The sequence below is a fragment of the Panthera leo genome, chromosome F3 (assembly GCF_018350215.1).
Source record: "Panthera leo isolate Ple1 chromosome F3, P.leo_Ple1_pat1.1, whole genome shotgun sequence".
In the NCBI taxonomy this organism is placed as follows: Eukaryota; Metazoa; Chordata; class Mammalia; order Carnivora; family Felidae; genus Panthera; species Panthera leo.
Window position 1 is genome coordinate 55,111,656 of NC_056696.1, and position 20,540 is coordinate 55,132,195.

General features: G+C 38.5%; 1 protein-coding gene and 1 pseudogene across 4 annotated transcripts in view; one reads left to right on the forward strand and one right to left on the reverse strand.

Moving 5' to 3' along the window:
* The window catches only part of GPATCH2 (G-patch domain containing 2), a 176,104-nt gene that overhangs the window by 46,947 nt on the left and 108,617 nt on the right, over positions 1-20,540 (reverse strand). For all 4 annotated transcript variants that reach the window (XM_042926285.1, XM_042926286.1, XM_042926289.1 and 1 more), the window contains exon 7: positions 2,351-2,390. In XM_042926285.1, coding sequence (XP_042782219.1) covers positions 2,351-2,390 — 40 coding nt within the window. The remainder of the gene's footprint in view (positions 1-2,350; positions 2,391-20,540) is intronic.
* On the forward strand, positions 7,666-14,733 carry LOC122212374 (annotated as a pseudogene).

The window sequence follows — 20,540 nt, forward strand, 5'->3', positions numbered from 1 at the left end:
CCCCCATTCATGCTCTGTCTCTCTCTGTCTCAAAAATAAATAAATGTTAAAAAAAATTAAAAAAAAAAAGAATCAATGATACATATTAAATAAGGTATTGTTAAACACAGAACACACATGAAACAAGAAAAGGTCTTGATCCGTAACTGAAAATGTCCTGGCCTCTCATGAACCCAACCTTGTATTTTCCCTCCAGAGCAGTGTTTCGATATTTGCTACTTCTGTGTTCACATCGACTTTATAGAACATAGCTACTGCAGGTAATAAGAATCTACTGTGTTCATTAATTAATAACCTACAGTCAATAATAACCTGAAATTAATAACCTACATTAATTAACAACCTACATCAAAATGTGAAATGATGTATCAAAGTTTAAGCAAAAGGCTGATGCAAAAATTGGTAAAAAAAAAAACCAAAAACCCAAAAACAAAAAACGTCAGGCAACTTTCTTCTCTATAGAGAAGGCAAGTTTCTTCTCTATTAGCTATTAGTTGATTCTTTAACTGCAGGAAAAAAAAAAGCTTGACTGGAAACAACCAGTTATACTGTGAAATAAAATACAACTTTATAACATCACTTTAGTATTTCTAAAGGGTAGAAAAGAAGCTTTAAAAATTGTATTTGGAGATAATCTATATCCTGATGCGACTTACTACCAGAAGCAGAATCTTCTTGTAAGCTTTGTACACAGAGGGACATGAACCATGCAGGAAAGCAGGAAGTCTAATTTTTACATTATGAATAATAAGATGAAAACGTCAAAGATATAACTTAGTTTGGTTAATTTCCAAATCTTTAGAAATACTGGTCCTTACTATACTACTGATGTGAGAAATATCTTTTAAAGGGGATAATTGCTCTCATGGAAAAGAGCAAGTTTACAAGCTACCTTTAAACTGAATTCACATGATATTTTTCTTTAATTAGGTTTCTGTGTATTAGGAAATAAGTATAGTTTATAATGAAGTATTTAGCAACCCCCTTTAAAAAAATTTTTTTTAATGTTTATTTATTTTTGAGACAGAGAGAGACAGAGCACGAGCAGGGAAGGGGCAGAGAGAGAGGGAGACACAGAATGTGAAGCAGGCTCCAGGCTCTGAGCTGTCAGCACAGAGCCTGACGCAGGGCTCGAACTCACGAACTGTGAGATCATGACCCGAGCTGAAGTTGGACGCTTAACCGACTGAGCCACCCAGGCGACCCTAAAATTTTTGTTAAAGGTGCTTAAAAAAATCTTTTTTGAGTTTATTTATTTTGAAAGAGACAGTGGGGGAGGGGCAAAGGGAGAGAGGAAGAGAGAGAGAATCCCAAACAGGTTCCTCACTGACAGCACAGAACCTAATGTAGGCCTTGAACTCACAAACCATGAGATGATGACCTGAGCTGAAGTCAGACGCATAATTGACTGAACCACCCAGGTGCCCTTATCATCCTCCTTTTATGAGCAAAAGGTTGTGTATATACAACCAACTGTGGACCTACTGCCCAGCTTAAGAAATAAAATATCACAAATATATTAATGTTGTCAATTATCATTACCAACTACAACCCCCTCTTTGTCTACCTACCACCTGTCACAGAAAATGATCCCTGTGGATGTGAGGTTTTTCATTCTCATGTATTTAAAGGTATTTTTTACATATCATGTTTTTGACCCACTTAAAAACAACTTTTATAATTCAGAATGAAAAAAAAAAAAAACTCAACAAGGATGCAAAGTCTAAAATGCATAAGCTTTAAAACTCATCAAAGCCTTAAGCCCTAAATTGCCTTAGCACACTGCAGAGAGAAGATGAATACATTCAAGGGAAAAAGAAAGTTAAGTACTTATTTTATATGTAAAGTTAACTGAAATGAATGCCAAGTTTTTTGTTATGGTGACCAATCGCTGTGCTGCCATGTTTTATTAAGCAATAAAAAAAGAAATCTCACTTAAAAATATGACATAAACTTGTAAGAAACTATCACGACCTTCTGAACTTCAAAAGTAAAAATATTCTCGTTTGCTGATCTTATGTTGGCTGCAAATCAACTTTTTAAGCATGTCTCTTGATACTTTAACTTCGTGAAAAACAAATATAAATGGTAGAGTCCTATAAACAAGCGAAGCCCAGAGCCTCTCCATGGGGGGGACATATGTGACTGAGGAACGTGGTGGTAAGCACTCTGATGGTTACCGAGCATCATTCATTTGGTCAGTGTCTTAAGCACTGGCACAATTAACTCCTTTTTAAATCAGCTGGGATTTATATCTTTTATTATAGAGCTGATCCACGACCTTGAAGGGAGATCTATAAATATTTGAAAGAGACTAAGTAACTTCTCTTTGGATTACAATGCTCCTTACCTGGCCATGCTCTGTCTTAGTGCCAGGGCTAAACCAATGGCTGTAGAGGAAAGAGAAAAGGAGTTAGCATGAACCTAACTACAAGCACATGCTCTCACATGATCAATCTGCATGTGCTTTAAGAAACGTATTCACCACCAACAACGGAGCCTTAAATATGCTTTATTTTAATGGATATTTCATGTAATTCTAGACTTACACCAATTTTGACAGAATTGTAAGAGTGCTCATAACCCAGTAATTTTCAATTTAATAAGCAAACTCAGTTAGAATTACATTTCCATTTAATTATGTTAACATAAACTGCTGGGACTGTATCCATTTTATGAATCAATTCTGGTTATAAAATCTTCAAATGCTATCATTTACCACAACTTAATTATAGCATCGTTACAACAAATTATGACTTCTGGATTGCTGGAGTTCTAAAAAACATTAAAAATACAAGAATATTATATCCTCTGGCTATGCCCCCAGGAACAATCACGCAAAGCCCTTGAATCATGTGAATTCTGGAGCATCAGCTGAAGGTACCTTGAACCTATTCCTTCCATTGTGATAACAACTTGGGCTCTGGCTGTTGTCAATGACAACATTCAAAATATAGGAGTCCCTGCACAGTTGAGCCTTCCCTTCTCCCGCTGTCCTTGCCCTGCATGGTCCACCTATATGATTTCGGCTGCTCCTTGGATCCTTAATACTTGACCCATCTGCTGACACCTTTTCAATGGGAGTGGTTATTAGCTATGTGCCCAGTCCTTTGGCAGTATTCAGCATCAAAACTACTTGTAAACACCAAGGAACAGGAAATCGAGAGAAATTTTAGTGGCAAATAAGCCACTAAAAGCCCACAGGGAACGACACCAATATTAATGCTATTTGTTTTTTTTCGAGAACAATAATATTGGGTATTTTTATGTACCAAGTACTCTTTAGAAACATGACATGTATTATTTCTTACCCTCGTCAAAACCTTACAAGGTCATTCTCATGTTCCAGATACAGAAATGAGACATTAGGCTATTTGCCCACAGTGTGCGTTCAGAGGACAAGACACTTCTATTACAAAGTCTATTTCCTTAGACTTCTATGTAATCTCTAGCCTCTGCGGTACTAACACCTGGGAATAAACAGCCTCTACATTCGTAGGAGTTGTCTATGCTCTTCCTGGAACACTTCTTAAGCTCCAAGACAGTGATGCTCTTTGGCAGGTCATTCTACTTTGACGTAGAAATGGACGCTCACTGGTATCTGTAAATGACATCTGGGTTAATTACCAACTAGAAGCAAATTATTTATTGCAGTTATCTGGACAACTTGACTAATGCATTTCCCCTCTGTTATGGACTGTGCCTTTACATGACCAATGTATGATTTACTAAATCATGATGTGTAAGTGAATCCATTCAGAGTTCAAGACAGACCAACAGATTTAGCATAACAGAGCAAAACTATCCATCGATATGTTTTTCGATTACACGCTATAATTAACTTTTGAGAAACAACCACTGTTTATGTTTTAGTATAGTATCAGAGAATATCCACAATGATCTGAAATGAAAAGGCTATTAAAATACTCCTTCCTTTTCCAACTAGTTATTATCCGTGAGGCTGGATTTGCTTCATGTGCTTCCACCGAAACAACAGATTACCACAAGCTGAAAGTGGAAGCAGCAACGAATCTAAACTGTCATCTATGAAGCCAGACATTAAAGTGATTTGTGCAAACAATGGCACATTCTCACTAATTTTTTTTTGTGGGGGAAGATCGTTAATTTTCATAAAAACATACTATTTGTATTATCATGTAATGGGCTTCCTGTATATATTTTTAAGTGTTTATTCATTTTTGTGAAAGAGAATGTCAGCAGGAGACGGGGAGAGAGAGAGGGGGACAGAGGATCCAAAGTGGGCTCTGAGCTGACAGCAGCGAGCCCTATGTGCGACTCAAACTCACGACCGCGAGATCGTGACCTGAGCCAAAGTCAGATGCTAATCCCCTTGAGCCACCCAGGCGCCCCTTTTAGTAAATACGTAAATACCTCAAATATTCCTTTTGTTACAAAGCAAGTCTTCATCTAGCTGGTTCACTAGCTCAGTGAACAGCAGTCCCATCCTTCCAGTGGACAACTCAATTCAGCTTGGATACCTTTCTCTTTCATATTCAGAACTTGCAGCAAGTTGCAAGTTTTCTTTTTTTTTTTTTTTTTTTTTTTTTTTTTTTTTCAACGTTTATTTATTTTTGGGACAGAGAGAGACAGAGCATGAACGGGGGAGGGACAGAGAGAGAGGGAGACACAGAATCGGAAACAGGCTCCAGGCTCCGAGCCATCAGCCCAGAGCCTGACGCGGGGCTCGAACTCACGGACCGTGAGATCGTGACCTGGCTGAAGTCGGACGCTTAACCGACTGCGCCACCCAGGCGCCCCAAGTTGCAAGTTTTCTTGTACCTACTAACTCTAATCCATTTATCACACTGAACAGCTAGAGTGATGCTGGAGCTAATTCTTGAATATTTAGTTATTCACACCCTTACCTCAAGCAAACAAATAAATAAACACAAGTGAACCAAAGTCTGAAGTGGCTTTGCACTGCTCCTAGGAGAAAGAATCCCTAAATGGCCCCCGACGCTTAGCATCGTGTCTTTGCCCAACGTTTCACTCAGTAATCCCTCCTTCTCTCACATTCTGTGCTCACTCGCTAGCCTTCCCTTACACTGCCTGAACAGACAGTAATTCTCTCTGCTTGAAATGCTCTTCTCATCCCCATTCACTTGGATCTTCGAGGTCCCATCTGAAGCTTGTGGTATGTAAGGAAGCCTTCCCTAGCTAGATGTCTAGTTGCAATTCGTTTTTATTTATTTAATAAAAAACTTTAATGTTTATTTATTTTTGAGAGAGAGAGACACAGAGCGTGAGCAGGGGAGGGGAAAAAAGAGAGGGAGACACAGAATCTCAAGCAGACTCCAGGCTCTGAGCTGTCAGCACGGAGCCCGATGTGGGGCTCAAACTCATGAACTGCAAGATCATGACCTGAGCTGAGTCGGATGTTTAACGGACTGAGCTGAGTCAGATGTTTACCTGACTGAGGCACTGACAGGTGCCCCTAAAATTATTTTTTAAAAAGTTATCTTTTAGAGTACTTAGCTCACTAACAATGTGTTTGTGTGTTAGTGTCTAGATACACATTTATGCGTGTGCTTCCTGATTAATGTCTATTACCTCTATTAGGCTGTGCCAGGAGAACGGTGATGAGCACATAGTAGGCCCTCACAGATATTTTCTGAATGAATAAGTAAATGAATGACTTGAGATACAGGGCAGAGTTTTAACAACTAGAGGTACCATGTCACTCTATGAAACGGGAAGAATAATAGCACTGGCCTACATGGTCTTTAGGATTCTTTTGGGTTCTCATGTTTTGTGGACCAGATGACCAGGAAGTAAAAATATCCCTCATTCATATATTTTTCTCTGGAACTAAAAGTCAATTGTAAAACAATGCCCAAGAGAGCCTTCTAGAACTTCATCTCTTTTATTAAACTACAAATGTAAATCCAGCCTGGTGTGGTTGCTAAATCATGGGTTTTAGAATCAGAAAGATCGAAGTTTGAATACTCTGGCACTTACTAGCTGGGTGAACTCTGACAAATTACTTTTATTTTTTGAGTCTTGGAGCAATAAATGATTTATAAGAGAACTATGCATTTGGTTATTCAGGTGATCTAAATGTATTTCTCATATATATTTGGTCTTCTTCCATGATTCCTGGCTCACAGCTCCCCAAACCCTTGGAATTTCCAAAGCATTGAGAGTGAAAAATTGTTATATTAATGAGGTGGCTTTTGGACCCTACCTAAGGATGGGAGCTAATTGTCAAGGGAACCAACCTTGGATTGGATCTCTCCAATCCAAGAAGTTGGATCTTTCAGTCCCAATTCCTGACCTCTGGGGCAGGGAGAAGGCTGGAGGTTGAATCCTTCCCCAAGGCCAATGATTCAATCAATCACGCCTATGTAATAAAGCCTCCATAAAAATCCCAAAAGGCAAGGTTTGGAGAGCCTCCAGATAGGGGAGCAGGTGAAGATGTGGGGAGAATGGCTTTCCTGGAGAGGGCATGGGAGCTCCACACCCCTACTCCGTACTTTGCCCTATGTATCTCTTCCATCTGGCTGTTCCTGAGTTATGTTCTTTTATAATAAACTGGTAACCTAGTAAGTAAAACATTTCTCTGAATTCTGTGAGCAAATTAAATAAACCCAAGGAGGGTGCTGTGGGGACCTCTGATTTACAGCCAGTCGGAAGTACAGGTAACCACCTGGACTTGAAATTGGTGTCCTCAGTTGGAGGCGGTTGTTGGAACCTCCAATTTGCATCTGGTAGGTCAGAAGCATAGGTAACAGCCTAGGTTGGTGAGTGGAATCTGGAGGTGTGGGAGGTTAGGGGGCAAGGCAGTCTCGCGGGACTGGACCCTTAACTTGTGGAATCTGATGCTATCTCCAAGTACCTAGTGTCAAAACCGAGTTGAAGCAGGACAGCCAGCTGATTTCCTGGAGACTTGCTTGTTGTCGTGAGGAAAAGCCTCCCAACATTTGGTGACCAGAAGTGTCAGAGATGAAGTGTTCTGTATGAGTGTCAAAGAAGACGTAAGAGAAGAAAAGGTAGGTAGGAAAAATATGAGTTTTTCCATTACATTTGTCTTCCTCATCTATGCAATAAAATGAAGCCCACCTCTCTTTACAGTATTGGAAGCTTAAACAAGGCTAGGAACTGGCATAGAGGAGGTGTTTAAAACAAATATTAATTTTCTTCTCCTGTAGTACACAGTGGAATAGAGTAATATGTGAACTTTTATTCTCTGAATTTTTGTGAGAACTACCTATTTATTCCTAAATGTCAGTAGAGACAGCAATGTTCATACGTAATATTTACAGGTTCCCCCAACAGGTTTAGCATGTTATCAAATACATAATAGATGCTGAACACATTGGTTTTTTTAATTGACTTTTGGTTGAGCAGAGTATAGTGTGTGACTTTCCAAAGTCAAATTATCTATAAAATGGGGGTGTCATCACTGCTTCAGAGAGGCACTAAAAACACTGGAGAGACTGATGCATATGAAAATACTCAGAAAAATAAAATACACTATCCAGATAAAGCATTACCATCATCATCATCATCATCATCCTAAATGTTTTATACCCGGTTTAATAATTTGTCTGTAGTTTACATAAGTAGCTTGAATAATACCTTATATAAGAAGGACTGTTCTTATCCTTATTCCATAACCAAAAATTATGACACATGTAAGCTAAAATGACTGTCCAAGGGAAACACAGTAAATCAGAGGAGGAATTGATCGGGTATATTTTATTTATCTCAATCTGAAGTTAAAGCCATTTTTACTATGAAGCAATAGATGCTAAATTTCAAAGTATAAAAGTATTCCCAATGAACTAACCTTTAATCCAGGCAAATCTTGCTTCAAGCAAACTTGATATTTATACAAAAGATAAGATAAAGTGTAAATATTTGCTTTATGAAGGAATTCATCATAGGATTATAGGTAGTTACCCACTTGCATTTAAAGTAAGTTTTGATTTACATATAATGCCTCAGGTAAATGTCCTATACTTTAAAATAAAATAAAAGCAAATATGGATATCATTTAAAAGTCAACTAATATTTCATATTTACTCTATTTATTAATTTTTTTAATGTTTATTTATTTTTGAGAGCGAGAGACAGAGACAGAGAGCTAGCAGGGGAGCAGCAGAGAGAGAGGGACACACAAAATCCGAAGCAGGCTCCAGGCTCTGAGCTGTCAGCACAGAGCCTGATGCAGGGCTTGAACTCAAAACTGTGAGATCATGACCTGAACTGAAGTTGGATGCTTAACTTACTGAGTCACCCAGGCACCCGTTCATATTTACTCAACTTAAAAACAGGTATCTCATAAGTGAATGGAAAAAAGGAAAAAAATTCTGGAACCATTTAGAGTTAGTCCAGAAAGGAAGGTAGAGTGAATAAAAAGTAACCCCACAAGAAGCCTTAAATATTTTTAAAGAATATGTAGTCATATATTTTTTCTGCATATTAATATTTGTATTTTCAGAAAGTCAACAGAATAATTAAATGTGAATTTCAAAACTTAACATGTTATTTTTTCTTAGAACCTAGATACAGATTTCTCTGCTTTAGCCGGATTCAGGTTCTTTTTTAAAAAAAAATTTTTTTTTTCTTTTTTAGTGTTTATTTACTTTTTGAGAGACAGAGAGAGGCAGAGTGTGAGCAGGGGAGGGGCAGAGACAGAGGGAGACACAGAATCCAAAGCAGGTTCCAGGCTCCGAGCTGTCAGTACAGAGCCTGATGTGGGGCTCAAACTCATGAACACTGAGATCATGACCTGTGCCAAAGTCAGAAAACTGACTGAGCCACCCAGGCGTTCCTGGATTCAGGTTCTTGTTGCTTTTTGTGTACCTTTCTACGGTTATTTTAATGGCTGTTTCATTTATCTGGGCTAAATATTTTCTATTAAAAGAGACCTAAAGTATATTACCAACTGGACTATAAATACACAATGTATACACAATTATAAAGAGTTATGCAAAATATAAATATGTGACTAGTACAATGTTAAGCATTACTTTATTAAAACAATCAGACTTTCATAATGCTGCAAGGCTTCTCAAAAACCACACAGATACCTGTATCAGTTTACCTTTAAGACTGAGATTTCCACATTCTGAGGGGTGCAGCAAAGTTGGCTGTTCACCAAATTTCTATAAGTAATTCTTTTTTACAATTGAAATTATTGCCAAATATAATTTTTATAGAAACTACCCAAACTTTTATTGGCCAACCTCCACTACTCTCATAAACTGAGCTGAAAACTTTGAGTGAGGTGCACTCTTGCATATTGAGCACCACGCTGGGCATTCCTTCTATTAAGGAAAAAACATCCTTTTTCACTTCCCAGCTCAGCAGCCCTTTTTCTTTTGAATGGTCATTTCTAGGCTGCTCTCCACTCCCCTTTGTTGATCATGCGAGCCTATAACCACATAGTTTCAAAACTGAAGTTCCTAAACATTATTATGTTAGAGCCTGTAAAACAGTTTTTCCTTTACTCATTAGAATCTGTTAAGTCTGAAATTCTATGAAGTAAAATTAATTTAAGTACTCCTATTTCAGACTGTTTAGACGGTGATCTTCTAAAGCAAAACAAATATTGACTTAGACGAATCACAGTTAACTGAACGAAAGTAGTTTACTTCCAATTAAGAGTTCCTGAATATTTAGTAATTTAATGACCATTTCTAGCCATTCGTCCAGGTCAGTTATTACAGCTTGGAGGTAAACTGTAGAAGCGATCACACAAAACCACGGTTAATCTGTGCTTTCCCTATACTTTTGTGCCAGTGGCAGGAAGGGGTGAGTCTTCCCATCACTAGCCAGTAGTGGAACTGGGTAAACTTGACCCCAGAGCCTATGCTTTGATGTGTAAGGCATTCTGCTGTGTACTATAAGAATCTTAAAGAAGAATGAAACGAAGTCTCTAACTCATGGTCCACTAAGGTGAATGAAACATGTGTATAGCAACTATGTTCTAGAGAATAATGTGATAAATACTATAACCAAGTAGAGATAAAAAACTAAAGGGAGAATATAGAAGGTATAGAGAATTGCTGGTGGGAATTTTGTGGAAAATTCCAGGGATTCCTTAGAGGACATCGTGGCTGATGTTGCCTCCTCAATAGCCCTGGGACTGCCTACTTCTCCAGACTTCTGGTAATGTCGGTAAATTAAACTGCGATTTGTTTAAACCATTATTTGTAGAACATTCCATTACTTTTTTCTGAAAGTCTATACACACCGGTCTTCAACCATTTCTCAGTGCATGTTGTCTGATGCAGTTATGAAAATATCTTCACATATTTTCAGTAGATATCTAAAATTTTTCACCATAAATTTAAATATTTGCAAATATTAGTTTCTATCAATTACATATGTTAACATTTTAAAATAAAACCATCATGCCATTCTTAAATATACCCATTGGAGTCCAAATATCACTGTGGTTTGATATCCACCATCAATGCATTTAAAAACAAAACAAAACAAAACACCATGACAATCGCTTCTTTAAAAGTTGAAAATTTTACATGGCTTATTTTTCTCCTTGAACTCCTTGAATTTCCAATACCATTGATGCACAGAAGTTTATCCTAATGTAATATATTTTTATGTTGGAAAGCCATATATTAGTAACCCTGCCATATTCCTCTGCAACAATCATATGTGTCTTATCTATCTGTCTATCATCTATCCATCTATCTATCTATCTATCTATCTACCTATCTAATTTTCTTAAATTTCTGTGACTATAAAACTAGAGTTTTAAAATTATTTTGATGAAGTGATCGCAATACTGATTAAGGTTAGTTGATAACAGTTATTTAAGATCTGAAAAAGTTGTCACTGGTATTTAATTAATGAAACTAACATAAGTGTGTTTTGATAGTTCCAAACAAAAATGAATACAGTTTTATTAGGAATAGCATAATAAACTTTTCCCCAAACTAGTTTGTGTAGTCATTGATGAATATTACCTTTAACATCAATTCTATTCATATTTTTTATTTTTATCAATTTGAGTGCTCAGAAACCTTGTTCACATAACTTGGTAAATGGAAATAAAAAGAATCTGGTTAGAGCAGTTATTTGATTACTGAACTCCTTTAGAGATTTATACCAAAAAATCACACAATGATTTTTAGATAAAGGAGTATTTTTAACAATCTACCAGCTGCTGAAAACAAAGAATTAGAAACAATCTACCTAATTTGCAAAAGGCTTTGTAATTTGGTCATTAGATTCAATCTGTCCACATCAATATCAGCACAGTATTTGGAATGTCCCTCTGTTTGAAACCCAAAAGGATTTTATGCTGTGAAGCAAGGTGCCAAAGGGTAGGACTTGGGGTTGAGGGGTGTCTTTTTCTTCCAAAGTTGAAGAAAGGCAGTTGTGAAAAATAGGAATCAGCAAAATTGCAGGGGCTAATGATTTCAGAAAAGAAGGTGTGTGTGTGTGTGTGTGTACACATGCAAAGGAATCCGGAAATTGACTCCCTTAAAATTCTTGACCAGGATTCCCTAGGAAATTATTTGCATATCTTGAGGGTATAAATACCTTGTTTTTTCTACTATGAGACTGAATCAGTTTTATGTATCTGATTTTATCATAGGGAGTAGGTTGAATGAAAGTATGGACTTAATTATCTGGGCAAGAAAGTATCTAAAACTACGTCTGGCCAACTTTGAACACTGACCATATACGTTCTCTTGTTAAAGGAAATGGTAGAAAATTTCACCTGTTGCGTTTCCTTCCCAGGACAATGAAACAGACAAACTGAAGCAAAGTGTGGTCGGTTTTGAAACTGACTAGAGAAAGAAACTAGTCCCCAGAAGGGTACCAATAGGTAATTCAGCTGGGGCTGTGTGTATCTATGTGTAGTACAAAGTGTGCCTGTGTACTTACTTATTTGTGTAAAATAAAATACTCATAATGCTGTATGCTGTGGTGTCACCCAAAACGAAACTTGTAGAACAAAGCCTACAAGGCGCCTTGTTCATTTGCCCTACATAGTAAGGGGCAGGCCTGAAGAAACAGATGAAAATATAGATTCGTTGAAAGAGGTACTTTCAGCGTATAGATTACAATTCAATTTTAATGAGAGACTCATAATTAGGGAGCTGCAGGTGGGATGATCTGGTTTGGAATTCCTATGTGGAGGCAGGCAGTGGCATGGAGGTTAGACTTCACGGGGCCTTGACTACCATGACTAGGGCTCTGGTCTAGACCTTCCTCAGAGTGCCTCTCTGACAAAGAGGGTGAGCACGCTGACTAGAGGTTTCTTCAAGACTGGTACCTATCCTCTGGAGGTCACTGTTTCACATGGCGTCAGGGCAGAAGTCTTTAAGCTAAAAGCTAAGTAAGGATATAGGAAGAACATCAAGGCCAGTAGCATTTCCAGGCAAGGAATTGCAACCACAAACACAAGAGAACCTACTCCATTTTTGAAGGAACCCTAATGCCTAAACAAACAACTTGGCCACCTGTGACTTTAGTCTGTGACTTTAAATTCCTGCTGATGTCCACTAACCAGAAAGGGGCTTCTAGGAACTAAGATGGTGACAGAGGAGGCTACTGAACTCCTTTCTTCTACGAACACACCATTTTCTAGCTATACATGGAATAATTTCCTTGTGAGAAATCCAGAAACTAGTTGAGTGACTCCTATACATCGGGAAGATGAGAAAACACCCACGTCAAAGTGGGTAGGAAAGGCTGAACACACTCTCACCATAAATCCCACACTGGCACTAAGCCATACACTCAGGAGGGACCCTCCAACTCCCAACTTCTCCCTGAGGAGCAAAGGTTTTGGAAGACACATCTAGTGTCCCAACTTTGAAGACTCCCACCCTTGAATGGGGCCCCAAAACACCTCGCTCTGAAAGCCAACGGGGCTTGTGCTCATGACACTTACAGGACTATAGTAAACAAAGAAGCAGTTCTTTTTTTTTTTTAATTTTTTTTTTCAACGTTTTTTATTTATTTTTTTTGGGACAGAGAGAGACAGAGCATGAACGGGGGAGGGGCAGAGAGAGAGGGAGACACAGAATCGGAAACAGGCTCCAGGCTCCGAGCCATCAGCCCAGAGCCTGACGCGGGGCTCGAACTCACGGACCGCGAGATCGTGACCTGGCTGAAGTCGGACGCTTAACCGACTGCGCCACCCAGGCGCCCCAACAAAGAAGCAGTTCTTAATGGGCACGTGAGCACTTACCACAGCAAAAGCAGTTCTAAGAGGGAAGTGTATAGTGACAAATGCCTATATTAGGGGGAAAAAAAAACCTCAGATAAACACCTTAACTTTACACCTCAAGGAACTATAAATAGAAGAAGAAACAAAGCTGAAAGCTAGCAGAAAGAGGAAAATACCAAAGGTTAGAATGGAAATAAATCAAATAGAAAAGACAATAGAAAAGATGTATGAGACTAAAAGCTAGATTTTGTAAAGATAAAACTGACAAAGTTTTATCTAGACTAAGAAAAAAAGAGAAAAGACCCAAATAAATAAAATATGAAATGAAGAGGAGACATTACAACTGATAACACAGAAATATTAAGAATCCTGAGAAACTACTATAAACAATTACACGCCAACATCTTAGAGACTATAGACACGGATAAATTCCTAGAAATATACAGTCTACCAATTTCAAATAATAATTAGAAAATCTGAACAGATCACGTACTAGTAAGGTGATTGAAGCAGTAATCAAAAAAAAAAACCCCAACAAAGAAAAGTCTAGGGCCATATGACTTCACTGGGGAATTCTACCAAACATTTGAAGAATTACTAGACAGTCACTGCAGTTCATTGAGCTCCACAAAGTCAGTGCTGGGCAAGTGACAGCCAGACAGGGACTGGGTGATTGTGTGCCTCACTGAAGAAAAATAAGCCAACACAAGCAAAGACGATCCCAAGAAGCTGTGTGGCAAAATTTCATCCTATCTTTCCTCGTGCGAATTTGCCAGGAGAAGCACAAGAAGCACCCAGATGCTTCAGTTAACTTCTCAGAGTTTTCTTGCTTTCTTTCCTTTTTTTTTTTTTTTTTTTTTAATGCTTGTTTATTTTTGAGAGAGAGCACAAGCAGGGGAGAGACAAAGAGAGAAGGGGACAGAGGATCCAAAGTGGGCTAGCTCCGCACTGACAGCAGTGAGCCCGATGCGGGGCTTGAACTCAACGAACTGTGAGATCACGACCTGAATCGAAGTCAGATGCTCAACCAACTGAACCACCCAGGTGCCCCAACTTTTCAGAGTTTTCTAAGAAGCATTCAGAGAGGTGGAAGACCATGTCTATTTAAAAGAAAAGAAAAGTTTTTGAAGACATGGCAAAGGGGGACAAGGGCCATTAAGAAAGAAAAATGACAACTTCTATCCCTCCTACAGGGGAAACCAAAAAGAAGTTCAAGGATCCCAGTCAATGCACCCAAGAGTACTCTCTTGACATTTTTCTTATTTTGTTCTGAGTATCATCCCCAAATCAAAGGAAAGCATCCCAGCCTATCCACTGGTGATGTTGCAAAGAAACGGGGAGAGAAATATAATTCTGCTGCAGATGACAAGCAGCTTTATGAAGAAAGGCTACTGAGCTGAAGAAAAATACAAAAAGGAGGTTGCTGCATAGTGGGCTACAGGAGAGCCTGATGAGGCAAAAAAGGGAGTCATCAAAGGTAAAAAAAAGAAAAAAAAAAGGCAAAAGAGGAAGAAGACGAGGAAGAGGAAGAGGATGAAGAAGAAGATGATGAATAGGTTGGTTATAGCCCAAGTTTGTTTTTTCTGGTCTGTAAAACGCTGAACTCCCCTATACACAACTCCTTTCCTTTTAAAGAAAAAATATTGAACTGTAATGGTGTGCAAGTTATGGTTGCAAAGTGTAGTGTCTTTTTTTGTATAGTTAACATACTACCAAATGTGTCTTTAGATAGCCTTGTCCTGGCAGTATTTTTAGTAGCCAGTAACTTTGCCTGGTACAGTAAGAGGGTTGTAGACCGGCATGGAAATTTACAGCAGGTTCTTACTGGTGCACACCACAAATTAGTTACAAATGGGCACTGTACTGAACTCATCTTCTCTTGTCTCTGAGGCAACTAATACAAGATAATTGTTCTGTTAACTAAATACCACTCTGTAACGGCAACAACAACAACAAAAAACACAAAACACAAAAAACAAAAAAAAATCCTGCAGCTGTTTTGTTGACATTCTAATGCTTCCAAGCAAATACAATTTTTATGTTGAAAATAAATAAGAAAGAGCATGAATCCTTCTCAAGCTCTTCCAAAAAATAAAAGTGGAGGGATCACTCCCATACTATAGCACTGTGAGACCAGCATTATATTCTACATCAAAGCCAGATAAGGCCACTATAAGAAGATTATAGGCCAATATCTCCGATGAATATGGATGCAAAATTTTTCAACAAAATATTAGCAAACCAAATTCAACATTACATTAAAAGGATCACAAATAATGACCAAGTGGAATTTATTCCAGGGATGCAAGGATGGTTTAACATCTGCCAATCAATAAAGGTGACATACCACATTAACAACATGAAGGACAAAAATCATGTGATCATCTTAATGGCTGCGGAAAAAGAATCTGACAAAATTCAACATCCTTTCATGATAAAAACTCTCAACAAACTGGGCATAAAAGGAATGTACCTCAGAATAGCAAAGGCCTACAACTAGCACCATCCTAAATGGTGAAAAACTGAAAGCTTTTCCTCTAAGATCAGGAACAAGACAAGGATGCCCATTCTCGCTACTTCAGTTATTAAGTATTAGCATTAGTATTAGTATTAGTATTTCGCAACTTAGTATTGGAAATTCTATCCTGACCAGTTAGGCCTGGGGAAAAAAGGCATCCAAATCTGAAAGGAAAAGGTAAAATTGTATTTGCTTGCAAATAACTTGATATTATAAACAGAAAACCTAAAGACTCTACCAAGAATCTGTTAGAATAAAGAAAATCAGCAAAGTTGCAGGATACAAAATCAAGAGACATCAATCAGTTGTTTCTAAAACAAACTATTAGAAAGAGGGATTATGAAAACAATGCCATATATAATAGCATCAAAAAGAATAAAATACTTAGAAATAAATTTAATGAAGGAGGTAAAACGCCTGTATGCTGAAAAGTATAAAATATTAGTGAAGGAAATGGAAGAAGACATGAATAAATGGAGAGATATTTTATGTTCATGGACTGGAAAAATCAATATTGTTAAAATGTCCATACTATCCAAATCAATCCACAGGTTCAATCAATCATTATAAAAATTGCAATGGCAGTTTTCACATAGATAGGGGAAAAAAAATCCTAAAATTTGTATGGAGCCACAAAACACCCCAAATAACCAAAGCAGTTTTGATAAGGAATAAAGCTAGAGACATCACACTTCCCAATTTTGAGCTATATTACAAAGCCATGGTCATCGACACAGTATGTAACTGGCTAAAAACAGAAACAAAAATCAGTGTCACAAAATAGCCCAGAAATAAACCCATGCATTTACGAGCAATTAATTTTGACAAAAGAGTCAAGAATATACACTGGGGAAGGATCATCTGTCCAATAAATGGTCTTGGGAAAATTGAACAGCCACTTCCAAAAGAATGAAACTGGAGCTCTATACTATACTATACACAAGTATCAATTTAAAACGGGTTAAGGACTTGCACACAAGATCTGAAATCTTAAGACTCCTAGAAGAAAACATAGGAAGTAACAAGCTCCTTGACACCGATCCTCACAATGAGTTTTTGGATTGACACCAAAGCAAAGGTAACAAAGCAAAAATAAACAAGTGGTACTACATCTAACTGAAAAGTTTCTGCATAGCAAAGGAAACCGTCAACAAGATGAAAAAGCAACCTATGGAATGGAAGAAAATATTTGCAAACCACATATCTGATACGGCGTTAATAGCCAAAATATACAGGGTACACGTACAACTCAATAGCAAAAATCCAATAGTCCAAATAGAAAATGGGCAAAGAACCCGGATGGATATTTTCCCAAAAAAGGCAAACAAATAGCCAACAGGTACATAGAATGGTGCACAACATAATTCATCATAAAGGAAAGGCAAATAAAAATCACCATAAGATTATCAATTCATACTTTTTAGAATGATTATTATCAAAAAGACAAGAAAGAAAAACTGCTGGTGGGAATGTAAACTGGTGCAGCCACCACGGAAAACAGTATGGAGCTTCCTCAAAAATTTAAGTCGAACAGCCATATATTGTCCAGTAATTCTGCTTCTGGATATATATCCAAAGGAAACAAAATCACTCTCTTGAAGAGATATCTGTACTTCACATTCATTGTGGCTTTATTCACAGTGGGAAAGACAACCTAAGTGTCCCTCAATGAATGAATGGATAAAGAAGTTGTGATACACACACACACACACACACACACACACACACACACACACACATTGGAATATTATTTAGCCTTAAAAAGAAGAGAATCCTGCCAGTTGCAACAACATGGACGGACCTCCATGCTAAGGAGGGCATCATGCTAAGTGAAATAAGCCAGACAAAGGTATGTACTGCATGGTATCATAGAAACAGAGAAGAATAGTGGTATTGTGGGGCTGGGCATGCAAGTTCGAGGGGGAGGTGAATAAAAGGGCACAAAATTTCAGTTGTAAAATGAGTAAGATCTGCGGATCTCATGTATAGTATGGCAACTGTAATTGACAATACTGAATTGTATGCTTGAGACTTGTTAAGAGAGTAACACCTTCAGTGTTTTCTAAAAAAAGAAAAAAAAAAGGTAAATATGTGAGGTGAGGGATGTGTGAATTCAATGGTGGGAATCCTTTTACGATGTATATGTGTATCAAATCATCATGTAGTACACTTTAAGTATATTACAATTTGGGATGTTTGGGTGGCTCAGTTGGTTAAGCATCTGACTTCAGCTCAGGTCATGATCTCGAGGTTCGTGGGTTTGAGGCCCACGTTGGGCTCTGTGCTGACAGCTCAGAGCCTGGAGCCTGCTTCAGATCCTCTGTCTCCCTCTCTCTCTGCCCTTCCTGTGCTTGTGCTCTCTCAATCTCTCTCTCTCTCTCTCTCTCTCTCTGTCTCTCAAAAACAAACAAACATTTAAATAAATAAATATATTACAATTTTATTTGTCAATTATATCTCAACTAAGCTGAGGAAGGAAAAACAAAACAAGCAAGCAATGGGCTGCTAGAACCGTGCACTAGCCTGGAAGTGCTCCTGGTGCAATGAACATGTCAGTCGTGATCTTAGAGTATAAATAATAAGCAAGCGCTTCCAAGAAAGTAGAAAAAGGAGAATCGCCTGCCACATTGGATACATGGGTTTTAGCAGGCTGAGTCCTGAGTGCCTCACTTCCCGAATGGGAGCTTCTGCTGAAATAGCCCGCCTTCTCCACAATTCTGTATTGTATCTACGGGTGCTTTAAATTTATGAGTCACTGTACTGCAAAGAGCCATAGCCAGGTCTGATTAAAACTCCATGCCACTCGGAGGTCTTGGAGGAGATTTTGAGATAACTGAAGTAAGTGGATGAGATTCTGAAGCGGGGTCCTTCGGGAAAGACAGGGAAGGTATTCCAAACACATGTATGTATGGAGAGAAGGGTTGTGCGTGCATGTTGAGGAGTCAATGATTTGCATGTGACAAGTCCTGTTAGGAGCACTATGTGCCAGACCCAAGTAATCAATCATGACTGATCTAAAACTTTGCCAGATACTGGTTCCCTAAACTCCCTTGCAACTCCGGGTGACCAAATAACCCAGTTCTGGCCAATGAGAGCTAAGGAAAGGTGGGTGAGTGGTTTTGAAAGGAATTTTGCTTCTGGCGGAGAGCTCCTAGCACTGGTCCTTTCCTCTTCTTCTTGCCTTGAAAGCAGACATGACATGTGAAGTTATAGGCATGAGGCCATAACTATGAGGGCATAAGAAAGAAAGGTAAATATGGTATTATGTGTTGAATTGGTCCCCCAGAAAGATAGGCTGGAGTCCTAACCTCTAGTAGCTCGGAATACGACCTTATTTTTGAGATAGATCTTGACAGAGGTAACCAAGTTCAAATGAGGTCATCTAGGGTAGGTTCTACTCTGACCTTATAAAGTGTCCTCATATTTCTGTCCCTGCGTCCTTATAAAAAGGAGAACTGTGGACACAGAGACAGATACACACACATGGAAAAGGCCCTAGGAAGATGGAGGCAGAGATTAGCGTGACACAGTAGGAGCCAATGAGCGGCAGAGGCTGGCAGAAACCACAGGTGTGGACAAAGGCCTGGAACAGCTTCTCCCTCCAGCCTCAGAAGGAACCAGCCCTGCTGACACCTGACCTTCCAACCTTCAGAACTGCCTGACAGCACATTTCTGTTGTTTAAACCACCGAGTTTGTGGTGCTTTGTTACAGGAGCTCTAGGAACAGATGACGAAACAGAAAATCGGAAACAGTCTGGCCGGTGATAGTAATTTTACGCCACTGAGAAGCCTTAGGGCCACCTCCCTCTTGACTTCTTATGTGAGAAACAAAATAAAATCTTTCGGCTCAGGCTATTGTTCGTTTCGTATTGTATTCTGTTACTAGTATCTAGTACGTTCTGATAAAATGGTGGTTTTCAACCAGTCAAGACTGATTAAAGACAAATTGGATTTTTGAAAGATCTGGGTAGGAGAGAATCCAAGAGAAAAATCCTAGGGCAGTGATGCAGAGGTCATATTTAGGGAAGACAGGCAGACCAGGGAAGACAGTTGGACCATTATCTAAGAAGGAGAAATAATGGATCAGGCAGAAAGGTACTGGAGTCAGATCCTGAAGAGCTTTTAATAATATGTTAACGAGGTTTTTCCACTGTCAAGAGGCAATACTGGGGGTTTACAAGTAGGGGAATTAAAGAATCAGAATGAACTTTAGCAAAAGTAAGCACTATGTACTCAAAGAGTGAGAACACAGAGACAGAAAGATTCACTAGGATCCTGTACTAATATAAAAGATAGCAGTGCTTATTTAAAGGAATAGAGCAGGAAGTGGAAAAGATGGAGTCAGCATGAGATACTGAAGAGACTGGACAGGACTGGTAGCATGGAGGGTGCAAGGTGGTGAAATGACTCCATGTTAGTCCTGAGTGTTGACAGAATGGTAATCAAGCACATTGGGTAACCTCGGAAACTCTAAAAATAGTGACATCTGAGTTCCACTCCTAGAGAATCTTATTTAATTGATTAAGAACCACTGGGGAGATTCGTGTGGAATGGATGTCAGGGGCACACAGTGAGGGTCATACCTGCTAACTGGAGAAGCAGTACTCAGTTGACATTATCCAATTTGCCCCATTTTACATTCACACTTTCATATCTGCATTCACTCAATTACTATTTTCTGTCTACTAGGCACTGTTAGCACCGGACTCCAATAGTGACAAAGAGATTTGTCTGCCCTCAGAGCATTTACAATCATTAACAAATGCAAGTTTTGGTTTAAAGATGGCTCCATATCTACTTGCTAGTGGTTTTGATTCATGTCGGAACAAAAAGTTAAGTTAATAT